A 12,184-nucleotide genomic window follows, 5' to 3' on the forward strand; every position below is an offset into this window, starting at 1 on the left:
AATTGAAGAAAAATTATTTTTTGGCCGTAATCACAAACTATTTATTTGAAATGTAGGGGAAATGTAGGGATCTGCACAAATTAAAAGCATCCTGAGGGGAATTAGGTCTACATCTTCATTTGTTCATACTTTTATTGCAAAAGAAAGGTTACGAGGTCAAGAAATTGTCCCATATACTTTACATGCAGTATGTGTATCTCTGCTGAAGTTTTCATCTTTGCAGAGTCAACATGAGGAACTAAAGAAACAGCACAGTGACTTGGAAGAGGAACATCGCAAACAGGGGGAAGACTTCAGCAGAACATTTAATGATCACAAGCAGAAATACTTGCAGCTTCAGCAGGAGAAAGAACAAGAACTTTATAAGCTAAAAGGTATTTGGAAATCTAATTAGCCAGTTCATATGAAGTAAGTGTGTCAGTAGATCAAAAGACTTTTGTTTGGTTTTGTTTCGTTTTGCCTGGAGATTAATTTACATATGCCATGTGGTCCTTTACCAGCCACTTGCTTCTTTGTAGCATTTCACATTTATCCTTACCTCTTTGGGTTTGTTTAGGGAAGCAGAATAGAAGACTTAGAGTGTCTCAATGGGGGCACATGATATTTTGGGAAAGACAGTTATGTGTGTTGAAAGATATTTAGTGTCTCTGTCCCTCGCCACTAAATGCCATCAATGCTCCTCAGTTGTTGCGATGACCAAAAACTGCCCCACACATTGCTAAAAAGACCCAAGGGGACAGAGAGACTTCTTAACGAACACTAAAGGTAACTGCCGAAAGCTTAAATTCTAGAGTTGGTTTCCTGGATGGATCTTGGCTTCTCTGATTTCATAGTCATTATGTGACCTTGGGCAAGTTGTGTGGACCTCATGAACTTCATTGTCCTCATCTGTAGAATTGGGATAATCATAAAAAAGTCTCAACCTCATAGGGTTGGCATGAAGATTAAATAATTTATGTAAAGTACCTAGAACAGTTACTCATATAGGGTAAACATTCAATGTGTATTAGCCACCACCATTATCATATCATCATCAGGTATTTTTGAAGTAATATGGAACAAACTTATCACTTCTTAGTGCGTGTGAGTTCCAGTAAAGGGAAGCAATGCATTCTATAATCAAATATTCAGGTGCTAAATAAGTTTAAAATTTGAGAATTGGTTTAAAAAGGCACATGTTGCATACAAAAATGGTGAAATCTGAGTAAGGCCTATAGTTTAGTTAATTGTACTGTGCCCATAAGTTTCCTGGTTTGGGTAGAGCCCTACATTTATAAAGGATGTCACTATTGAGAGATGCTGGTTGATGGGTCCTTGGTACCTCTTTGTACTATTTTTGTAACTTTTCATCTATAATTATTAAAAAATTATAAGTTAAAAAAAGAATCGCTTAGTCCTCAAGGCAGTAGCACAAAGGATTAAGGTGGCCTTCATAGAGTATGTCAGCAGATGATACCCCAGCGATATATACATATATGGTCTTTGGCTCGTTGGTGATGTGGCTGGTGGTGAGGGGTTGTTGAGGATGACAAGAAACAGAGAAAGGAAGAAAGACCAAATGCGGAAAATCCTCACAAAGGTAATATAAAGGAAAAGAAAACCAGAGGACTCCAGCGTCATATGGCACTTGCCTGGAAGCTATACTTTTGCATGGAGAGGGGAGGGAGACATTGGCTTATTGAAGACACTGTTTAGCATTTGGAAACTTGGGCTAAGCTGAATAAATAAGTTATACTGATAAATAAGTAGATTCATTAAGGAATGAGAAATAAAATGTGCTAGGAGCCTTATTGGTGCTTGGCATTCTTTAAGAACTTTACATAAATGAGCTCCTTTACATTTTAGAAATAGCCCTGAAAAGCAGGTTTTATTATGTGTACTTTATATTTACCATTTCTTGTTTTGGAATAAGGTCCATGTGCAGTATAATTTTAACAAATTATAAATAGTAGTAAGAAATCATAACCATGGAAAATAGGAGGACACAAATATATGAGTGAGTCTGAGTTCTAAGATAATTCAAGCCTCATAACCTTCTGAACTTCCTGGCACCAAGGAGTCTTTGATGGGTTAATGTGATGCAAAGAGAGAAATTAAAATTCCTAGGGAGGTGAGATAATAGCATGTAAGTTTAGGTAATTATTATTTTCATTATCATTATTAATAAATACTGACACAGCAAATGCTTGCCATGTGCCAGTAGCAGGCAAAATTCTTCATATGGAATATTAATTCTCATAACAACCTGTAAGGTAGGCATCATGTTTAGTCTCATCTAACAGATGAAGAAATTGAGGCCTACAAAAGGTAAATAACTTGCTTAAAGTGATGTAGCAAGGCATGGGAGCCAAGTTTTGAATTTAGGCAGATGACTCCGTAAGTATTCCACTGCCATTAAGTTTGTAACCTGAAATTCTTTTAAAAGCTAGCAAAGTTTGGATATTTCAAATGTGTGTGTGCGTGTGTGTTTGTGTGTATGGACGGAAGCCCCATCTCACCAATGACACACTTGAGGTCCTCTTGGATTGCTGATGGTGTCCTGCTATTTTTTTGAGAAAAGCCATTGTTACACATTAGTGGACAACCCAGTCATTGGCCACGTTTCCCACCTGGTTCTTGGTCTCTCCTCCAAACCCAATCACAAATCCCATGCCCAGGAGTCACACAGGAATGATAAAGGAGTGAAAGTGGCCAAAAATATGAGAAAGGGGGTGACTGATAATTTCCTTCAGTACTGAGTGGCACTGAAGAGTTAGAGCTTTGTCTGAAGGGGGTGGCTGCCACTTAGGGGTGTTTTGCCCAGGACAGTCCGGTTTTACATCTGCTGTCCCAGCATAATTATTAAAAGCAACCTCTTTCACTCTTGGAAGTATCCCCCTTTGGAAAATGAATTCTATGATCACCCCACCTACCACTCAGCTCCCATCCAGTGCTGTCACAGGATTACTGGCGTGGTGTTGCCAGATCTTATTAAACCCAGATTCCTGCTTTTTAAATGGTGACAACTGTTCAAACGTGAAAGACACTGTATAAGGGAACACGGCAGGGCCCCCCCAAAATATGTGTGTGTGCTCAATTCAGCCCAAGGGCTTCCAGTTCACAACATCCAATGTCTGGATTCAGGGAAGGTGGGAAAATTACCAAGGGGATAAGAGAGGTGTGTCTAGAATCTTTAAGCAGCTGAAGCTGTTTCCTGAACAGTAGGGCTAGGGTCCTTAACTTCTACAATGTGTAGCTTGTTTAAAAGTATTGTACTGAACTAGAGTGTATGTATTGGGAGGTCCAACTGAATTCATGCCACATGCTAATATGGTACATCTGTGTCAAAATGGGAAATTACGCTATCAGTTCCAAACCAATCCTAAAGCAAGTTATGTGAGGATTTAAATATGAAGAGAATAGAGTCACAGGCCTAAAATTTCAAGGTTTTCTGCATGTTTTTTCTTTTTCTAAACTAGAATCCATATACAATTTGAGAGAAGAGAATAGACAGCTAAGGAAAGCACACCAAGACATGCATACACAGCTTCAAGATGTCAAGGTAAAATAAAATCAAGCATCTGAACACTGAGCGTTTTTGTTTTGTTTTCCTTTGTAAGCTGACTTCAAAAAGCATTCCCAAATTGCTCTGCTTTACAAGTCCAGATTGTTATTTGGGGCTTTCCATAAAGTGTTGTGTACCCAATGCTTTTCCCAGTTCAGCATCTTAAACTGACAAATTTTCTGAAGACCTAAACATTTTCATTAGTGCTGAAATGATTCTTTGGCTAGATGGATGTATTTTAATAAGCTTTATATTTTACAGAGATTCATTAATAAAGGAGGAGCACTCCTTTTTTTTATTTCATGTTAAGTGGGTATGATATTGGGGTAGCATATTTTAAATTTTGGAACACTGCATAAACCGTAGTCTTCTGTCAACGATGATTTTTGAACTTAAAAATGCTTCAACAACAGCAGCAACAACAGCAAATAAACAAACAAGCAAGCAACGTTTGAGTGGTTATTACCACTGTCAGCCAAGAACGGATTTGTCTTAGGATGTTAAAGCTCAACATGTAAAATTCTTTTTTGTGTAGCAACAGCATAAGAATTTACTCTCCGAGCATGAACAACTTGTAGTGACTTTGGAAGACCACAAGAGTGCGCTAGCTGCTGCACAGGTTAGAAGGGTAGCAGCCTCTATTGGTTCTTTTCAAAGTCTGCTGAACGTTTCTGAATTCTTTTATGCATGTAATCTCTTACAAGCCAATCTTCAGTGAATGCCTTAGGACAGAGCTATCCTGATTCTGAATATCATGCATGCTTTCAAAGACAGTCAAAAGAAAATCTAATAAACCTTTGCTTATTTTTGCACTAGTTGTGAGATGCATATGATTATTCTTACCCCACCCCCTTTCCCACCCAACATCCCCTATATGCAGTCATATAATACTTGTTCAAATCAAAGAAACTATCCTGTAGACATTGTCTTTTACAATATCTTGGTAAAGGAATGTGTTGACTTTTGGTAAAGGAGTAGGATCTAAAGGATTTTATGATGCTAGCTACCTAAATCAGACATTTTCTCCCATCCCTCCTACTCACAGCCTTCCAGCCTACACACACAATCCTTTTGGGATGAGGCTTATGTGTTGGGAGTCAAACTACAGAAAATAAGAAGAGATCTCATGGCAACAGAAAAGGAAAAACGAGTCATAAGTTCCATTTGTCAAAGCTTAGAACAGTCCCTGGCACAAGACAAGCCTTCAGTAGCTATTTACTGAATATTTACTGAAACAAACAAACAAACTTTGTAGAGCTTATTAAAGTGATACCGTACTGAGTGTTTTACAGCTTTCTAGTAGAAGCAAAGAGATAGGAATGGCTAGCTTAGTCACTGTACTAATCTAGGTTTCACTTTTCTTTTTCCTGGAGGAATTAAGAGGAAAGGACAAAGGGAAACCAATTATCTGTGATTATCACAAAACCATGAATTTTTTTGTCTTTATAACATTACTAAAAGTTATAGTATCTTGGAACCTGATCGTCTCAGAGGCTATAGCTTCTGTGTCTTTGGGACTTCCTTTTTAAGGTAGCCATCAATTTCTGTCTTCCTGCTAAACTAACTGGGAATTTTTTACTTTAGAGATTATTTCCTTCAAAATCTTATTTATAAAATTCTTGCCCAGTGTTATTTCATATAATCCTGTTCTTCATGCTCTAAAATGTCAGTACTCTATGTACTATAATAGCCATAAATATTAAACTGTGCAACAATTTGAAAATCTGTAGAAATCTAAGTAGAATAGTTGATTTAATTACTAAGTCAATTTTTGTAGTAAGCACATTGAGAATATTCCTGATAGAATTTTGCAATAGAAAAAGAAATGTTTTTTATTTAACCTATGTGTAGTTTTCCATTTCTTTAATGTCTTTTTGGCTTTTTTTGGGAAGTGGCTGCAAATTTGTCCTGCCACCCCCCTTTTTGAAGTTATGCCAGAACTAGGTGCAATACTTAATTAGAGCCCTACCCCCAATCTCCATGTTACAACTTTTCCCAGATCTTGTTAGAAAACAAATGCTGTTTCAGGTATGAACACCTTTTATATAAACCATCTTATAAGATTCTGTTCTGACAACCTGAATTATAAATATAGTTGGAGGGGAAAAACGCATGAATAGAATAGAATTTGGGAGTTGATAATTTATGAGGGATCATCGTAAGAACTCTACATTCAGAATCTTGTTTAATACAACTCCATGAGTTATATAACATTGTACCTTTTCATAACTAAATCATCTGAGGCTAAAAGGAAGTAAACTAACTGGCCCAAGATCAGTGACCAGAACTGACCTTGAAGCTCAGGTCAGTCCAACATCACAGTCATGCCTGATTATTAACCTAGTGATTTTTGAGACTTACCTGCAAACCAGTTACGTGGGCCTCACTGGAGACCTATTGAATAGTAATTTCTCGAGTATGGATCCAAGAGCCTGCATTTTAAACATGATCCTTTTGTGAATCTTAGTGCACACCAGTATCTGCAAGGCACAGTATTACTGCCTTCAAAGACTATCTAGGAATAGGAGAGAGGAGAAAGAGTAGAATTTAGTTTGTGATTCTTCCATATGCATCTTAAAATATTAAAAATATCACTATGTGGATGTCAATTGTTTTTTTTCTTTGACTTCCAAAGTTGCTTTGCAAATGTTTTAATGGATTTCTGGGGTGAGGGCCACTGCTAGCCTATATGGTGCACCTTTGTACAAATTATAAAAAGGCACCCCCTCTGGACACTTTTAGCAAGCAAACTTCTTCACCTTTGTGTGAATTAGGAATAAGACAAAAGAAAGCACCTCTTCCTTGGGATGCAAGAGCTCTTTGCCAGGGTCCATGGCTTTGACAACAGGAATGTTGGCTGTTTCCACTCCCCTCTCTGCTGTGTACACTGAGGGACACGGTCCTCTCTGGGAAAGTTAGCTTGTTTAGAAAAATATTTCTGCATTCTTAACGTATGTGTTTAAGTGTGTGTTTGCACGTACAGAATTTCTGTTTTTAGGAGAACAGTGTTTGTGTGAGCTAAGTATATACATGATGAGCTAGGTATTTACAGTGTCTGTTGATTTTCTCAGTTAAGGTATTTGTTTTTTATCTGCCTTTCCAGATTCTTGTATTTAAAATATTACGTGCACACACATCTGCATGCATGCACACACACACACAATGTCTATACATACATACACCTATGTGAGCTTTTTCCAGTCTTATACCTGTGTTAGTACCTTTTTAATTTTAAAAGAAAAGGGCATTCACTATTGAGAAATTAAAATCCAGCCTCATTTCCTGCCTATGCCACTGTTTTCCAAAACTGCAGAGCCACAGTACAGGAAGCGTTCTAGCTAGTAAGGGGAACCCTGTTTGAGCACAAGACAAGTTGACTGGGAGGAGAGGGAGGGTGTGACCTGAGTGATTTTATATAGGTATGTATTTATGTATATACATATACATATATATTTAATATATTTTATTCCTTTCTCTGAAAAATGTTACTCAGACTATATTGGTAAAAGAAATCTGCACTTGTATAATTGCGTGAGTTTTTAATGGATTTTTTTAATGCTATAAAACATTGATTACTTAGCTGTCTTACTTTTAATAATATTTATATTAGAAAGTTACAAAAATTCTGACTGCTTTTTTTTAATGCAGCATGGGAAACTAACATCTGCCTCAGATATTTTTTCTCTGTTTCCTTAACTCTAATTCTAATTTGCATGTGTCAAAAATGGTTAAGCATGTCAGAGTAAGAGAAGTTAATGCATGGAAACAATCTGCATATTTTTTCCCAACTGGTATTTAGGTGTAATATTTTTGCCTAGTCTTTCAGTGAACCCAAATGCCCATCTATGAATAACTTCTTTTTTCCTCCTCAAATTGTGCAATTTGCATCCAATTGTGCAATTATATGCAGACTCAAGTTGCAGAATATAAACAGCTGAAAGATACTCTGAATAGGATTCCAAGCTTTCGAAAACCTGAACCAGCAGAAGCGCAAAATGTTACACAGGTGGCACATTCTCCACAAGGTTACAGCACTGCTAGAGAGAAGCTATCCGAAGAGCCACCGGAGGTGAGTGACGTGAACTGGCCTTGTGTGCTTACTCACTTTCCCTATCAAGCTGTCATCGGGTGAACTGCTCTCAATATTGCCAACTTATCCTGCAAAACAGTAGTTCTGAAAATATAGCATATTTCAGAATCCCCAACAGAGCCTGTTAAAACAGAGATTACTGGGCCTACTCCCAGAGTTTCTGATACAGTTAGTTTGGGGTGAGGCAGAGTTTGCATTTCTAACTGACTCAGCTGGTCCAGCGAGTACAATTTGAGAACCACTGCTGCAGTATTTTCTGGAAAAGACTTGACTGGCTTTGTCTTTGTGTAGATTTATTTATTTGTCTAAAGAGAGCTGTAGCATCTGAGTTTTTTAAGTTTTGTTTTATTTTTTTGGGTAGGGTGAGAAGGTTAAATGATCATGAGTTTACTATGTGACAATCAGCCCACTCAACACCAGTATTAAAGTAGATAATATATTTAAACTTGGTGCCATGCTAGAGCCACACAGAACATGCCAAAATTTATATAAAATGACCTTTATAAAACTACCGGGGTATGAGTACTGGTTTCATAACCATTCTGTGTTCTTGTTCTTCATATAAATTAAGCCTTGCTTAAGTATAGCACTTAAATGGGACATCAAAAGCAGTGTCACCCTTATCATTAATTCTTACAGTTGTTTTTGTAGTCACGTGTGTAATAAAAGTAGGAACTATGATTAACTTTCCTCCAAGTTGTTTTTAACGATGAACGTTTGAGAACACCTGCCCCAAGTTACCATTTTATGGAAATAATTAATGCTGAGTGGACTTTGTATATGAGTATCCTCAGTCTGTGCAGAGCATTCTTTCACAGACAGGGTCTGTTCTTACAACCTTTAGTTCTTTTTTTATGTCTTATGTTACTGCTAACTTAAGAAAACATGACCAGATACCTGGCCTGGAAATTGCTTCTACTCTCTACACTAATTAGACTCCCAGCATACTGGATTAATCTTTTAAAGACTCCGAGCTGCCGTTTTTCCTTCTGTTAGGTGGAGATAGTAGTTATCGGCCATAACCTTTTCCACAGGTGTGTTTAAAGATAAATGACAGGTGTTTGAAGGCACTTAGGCCTCTTCAGAGAAATAATATTTCATAGAAAGCCAGGACAGTGTTGTCACACTTGCCAGATATATGAGGACATTGGTAAAATGGACACTTCCAAAAGTTGTCCTCAGATGTCTAAGGATTTTCTCCAGTTTATTGTCTATGCATTCCAGTGTCTCAAGTTTGATAATTATATTTCTGCTAATTTAAGAATAGGGCTTCACGTTTATTTCAGTTATAGGGGAGCAGCCTGACCAAAGAAGTTATATTTCTTATTAAAAAAAATTTAAGGGGCGAAAGAGGTAGCAAGTTTTCTTATTGATTTTCTATCATCCCTTTTTCCTGCCCTCTTTCTAAATAATGAAGATCATATAGAGGTTTCTAAAACTTGTAGAGAAAACTAATTTAAAACAATCAATTTGAGAGCTGGAGTATTCTAAAAAAGACCTTTCATTTGTCCACTCAGAATTTTCTGTATTAATAATACAAAATATTTACAAGAGACTCTCTACTTTATGAAGAAATACTACTTTAAAGCATTAAAATTATTTTGTTGTATCTTGTCTAATGGCCACTATTTTTAACAACATGGATATCCATTGGTAGTGGCATTGTTTGCTTTTCTTAGTTAACTGAACTAATACAAGTAAACCCCACTTGTTCTCAATTTGGTCTTATCCTTCTCTTTTCAAATAATTATTGAGAACAAAATTTACTTTGAGGAAAATTATGTGAACATTTTACATCTTGGAGTTTGAGGTTTTTAACTTTGTATTCTAAAGGGAAAACAGGAGTTAGATTGCTTTTGAGGGAAGGGTCTGCTTCTATGATGTGGCCACTTATAGGTTTTACTTTTCAGGTTTACTGTATCCTTTACCTAGCTGAAATTGTGCTTATATTATCTCTATTTTATAGGTGAGGTTACCCAGTGAGAAGAGTTAAGGGACTCCATGGCAGCCATGTTTTTAAGTCAGGACTGTGTATTTCTTGACTCCAGGACTTTGCTTATCTTGTAGTAAATGGTAATAAAGAAATTATATCTCTACCTTAGAAATGGAAGAGTGTCATTTCCAGTGATGTGTTTGGCCTAGGTGTCTCGAAATAACCATGTTTGGCAGAATCATGAAGCAATTCCTGGAGGAACAGAAGAAGCCAAACCCTCTCCTCCCACCAAGAAGGAGGCAGAATTCCAGGCTCCAGCGCGGCTCGGTCCCAGAGGAGCAGAACCCAGAGAGGCGGATGTGCGCCAGGCCGAGGAGGAGCACAGAAAGGCGCTTGAGGAGGAGGAGATGGAGCAGGTCGGACAAGCCGAGCGTCTCGAGGAGGAACACGATCCCTCACCAGAGGAGCAGGATCGGGAGTGGAAGGAACAGAGAGGACAGAAAGAAGCGGCCAACCTTTTGGAAGGGGATGCTCATGCCAGGGTATGAAGTCAAACACTTCTAATCCCCTGCGATTATACTGTGCTGGTTGGGATAGGGGACATGGTAAATATTAACGAAAAAAAAAACCTCCCCGTATATGACAATCCCCAAAATAAAAATTTGAGTGATTTCACAGAATGTTATCTGTACACATTTAACTTTTCTATTGTGATGTTAATAACATAGCTATGGAAAAATTGGAACACAGCAATCATATGTGTAACAAAGATGACTGGGGAAAAGAGAAGGAGCTGGCAGGCATATGAATGTATGCTTCTCATTGTCAAAACTGTGTTGTAAGGGAGATTTATCCTCACATACCATTAAGAGGATTGGAAAATAGGTGATACCTTCCCAGTAAGCAGTCAAGTCCTGTGGGCTTTTAGGGCCAAGAAAAGTCTCATTTTATGGCACCCTTCTCCCTGTTCCATTTACTGTCAAATGATCTGTTGGCTTTTGCACATTCACCTTCACATTGGTCATTCAGCGATAATAAAGCTGATTTATCACTTTAGGGATACTTTACTAGATGAGTATGTTTAACCATTCTCTGTTCAGGCCTCCCTTTACTGCACCTCCCTCTCTCACTTAAGTAAACTTTCCCTTTCTTAGAAAAACATCCATTATTATTATAAATGATATTTTTAAAATAACTTAAAGTAAACCCACATTGAGTGCAGCCAGGTACCTTTCTTCCAGTCTCCCTAAACTGATACCAAACAATAGGTTGTCTGGCCTTTATAGAGATACTGACCACCTTTTGTTTATAACTCTGAAGCTTTGACCTTAAACTTTCCAGGACTTCAAACTACTTAGTACTTTAGGTTGGGCAGGTACGAAGGCCTCTAGTTATACTCTGAAGAAGTTACAAATGGCATCACGAAGGCTTTCCCAATTTTATGTCCTCCCTAGCCTTCTTCAAAAGTAATTCCCCACTAGGGTTAATTCCCCTCAGCTATTTATCTTTTTCCTTTGGAGAGAATTGTGTGTGCCCGTGTGTGGGTGGGGGTGGAGGGGTGGCTGGTAGGTAGCTCAATGGGAAGCAAAGTTTAAGAATTCCTGTATCAGATTTTTCTTTTAGTCAGGAGGTTCTTGCTATTTTCTCATCCATTCTTTGAAGGAAATTATTCCCTGCTTTCCTTCCCCAATCTTTTAATTTGACCTTTTTTTAGGGGAAGGAGGACAGTGATTAGCTTGCGATTATTATATGCATCGCTAGTGTTGATTATCATTCTTGAGTCTTTAATTTTCCATGGAAAGCCCCAATTGGTATGAGGTTACCAAGTGCCCGCTTATAAGGGAACCTTTTGAATGTAAATTTAAATAAAGTTTAAAACTGATTTCTTCTTTTGTGCCCTCTGTTCCATTTGAGAGTTTGTACATTGAAAATCTGTTTTGCCTTAATGCTAGCAAATTCGGAAGCTAAGTTGCCAAAAGAAGCCAAGAGCAAGCAATGCAGAGAAAGTTGTGAAATAGGTGTTCTGGCACTGGTGACCTTGGACTTTTTGTGTTAGTCGTAGTTCACCCGACAAGTAAACCAACCCTAGATCCCAGGTTTTTCAGAAGAAACAAATGATGGGATAACCCAGGGGAGCTGAATGCCTCGGCTTAGAGCTGACTTGCTTTTCCTCTAGGTGTATCCTTCAGTCAAGCCATCTTCCAAATTGCAATCTCCATATGAGGAGCAGTTAGAACAGCAGAAACTGGCAGTGAGACACGCTGAGGAGGCCCAGCGGCTCAGAGAACACCAAGAAGCTTTGCTCCAGCAGAGACTTCAGGGACACCTGTTGCGGCAGCAGCAGCAGCAGCAGCAGCAGCAGCTTGGCACAAGAGAGCTGCCCCGGCAGAGGCAGGCCGAGCGTGAGGAGGGGCAGCTGCAGCACCAGGAGCAGCCACGGTAGCCTTCCTCTCCTGACAGCCTTAGAACGCTCATCTGGGTTTTATAAGCAGATTAAAAACAGCTTTGTGTATTTGTTACCCATGAACTTGAGGGGCTCTTATTGCTAGTGTAGCTGAGGTAGAACAACAACTTGAGAATTAAATGCCAAATATTTTAAAAGTAGTCTATATTTTTC

The 12,184-nt window shown here is 38.3% G+C and overlaps 1 protein-coding gene across 5 annotated transcripts in view; it reads left to right on the forward strand.

The window, feature by feature from the left end:
• GOLIM4 (golgi integral membrane protein 4) overlaps positions 1-12,184 on the forward strand; it is an 86,383-nt gene that overhangs the window by 60,383 nt on the left and 13,816 nt on the right. For 2 of the 5 annotated variants that reach the window (XM_037841256.1, XM_037841249.1), the window contains exons 5-10: positions 224-374; positions 3,459-3,541; positions 4,080-4,163; positions 7,455-7,613; positions 9,777-10,109; positions 11,744-12,006. In XM_037841256.1, the coding sequence (XP_037697184.1) occupies positions 224-374; positions 3,459-3,541; positions 4,080-4,163; positions 7,455-7,613; positions 9,777-10,109; positions 11,744-12,006 (1,073 nt within the window). The remainder of the gene's footprint in view (positions 1-223; positions 375-3,458; positions 3,542-4,079; positions 4,164-7,454; positions 7,614-9,776; positions 10,110-11,743; positions 12,007-12,184) is intronic. The other 3 variants (XM_037841282.1, XM_037841274.1, XM_037841266.1) reach the window with 2 other exon arrangements.

The sequence above is a fragment of the Choloepus didactylus genome, chromosome 1, assembly GCF_015220235.1.
Source record: "Choloepus didactylus isolate mChoDid1 chromosome 1, mChoDid1.pri, whole genome shotgun sequence".
Taxonomy (NCBI): Eukaryota; Metazoa; Chordata; class Mammalia; order Pilosa; family Megalonychidae; genus Choloepus; species Choloepus didactylus.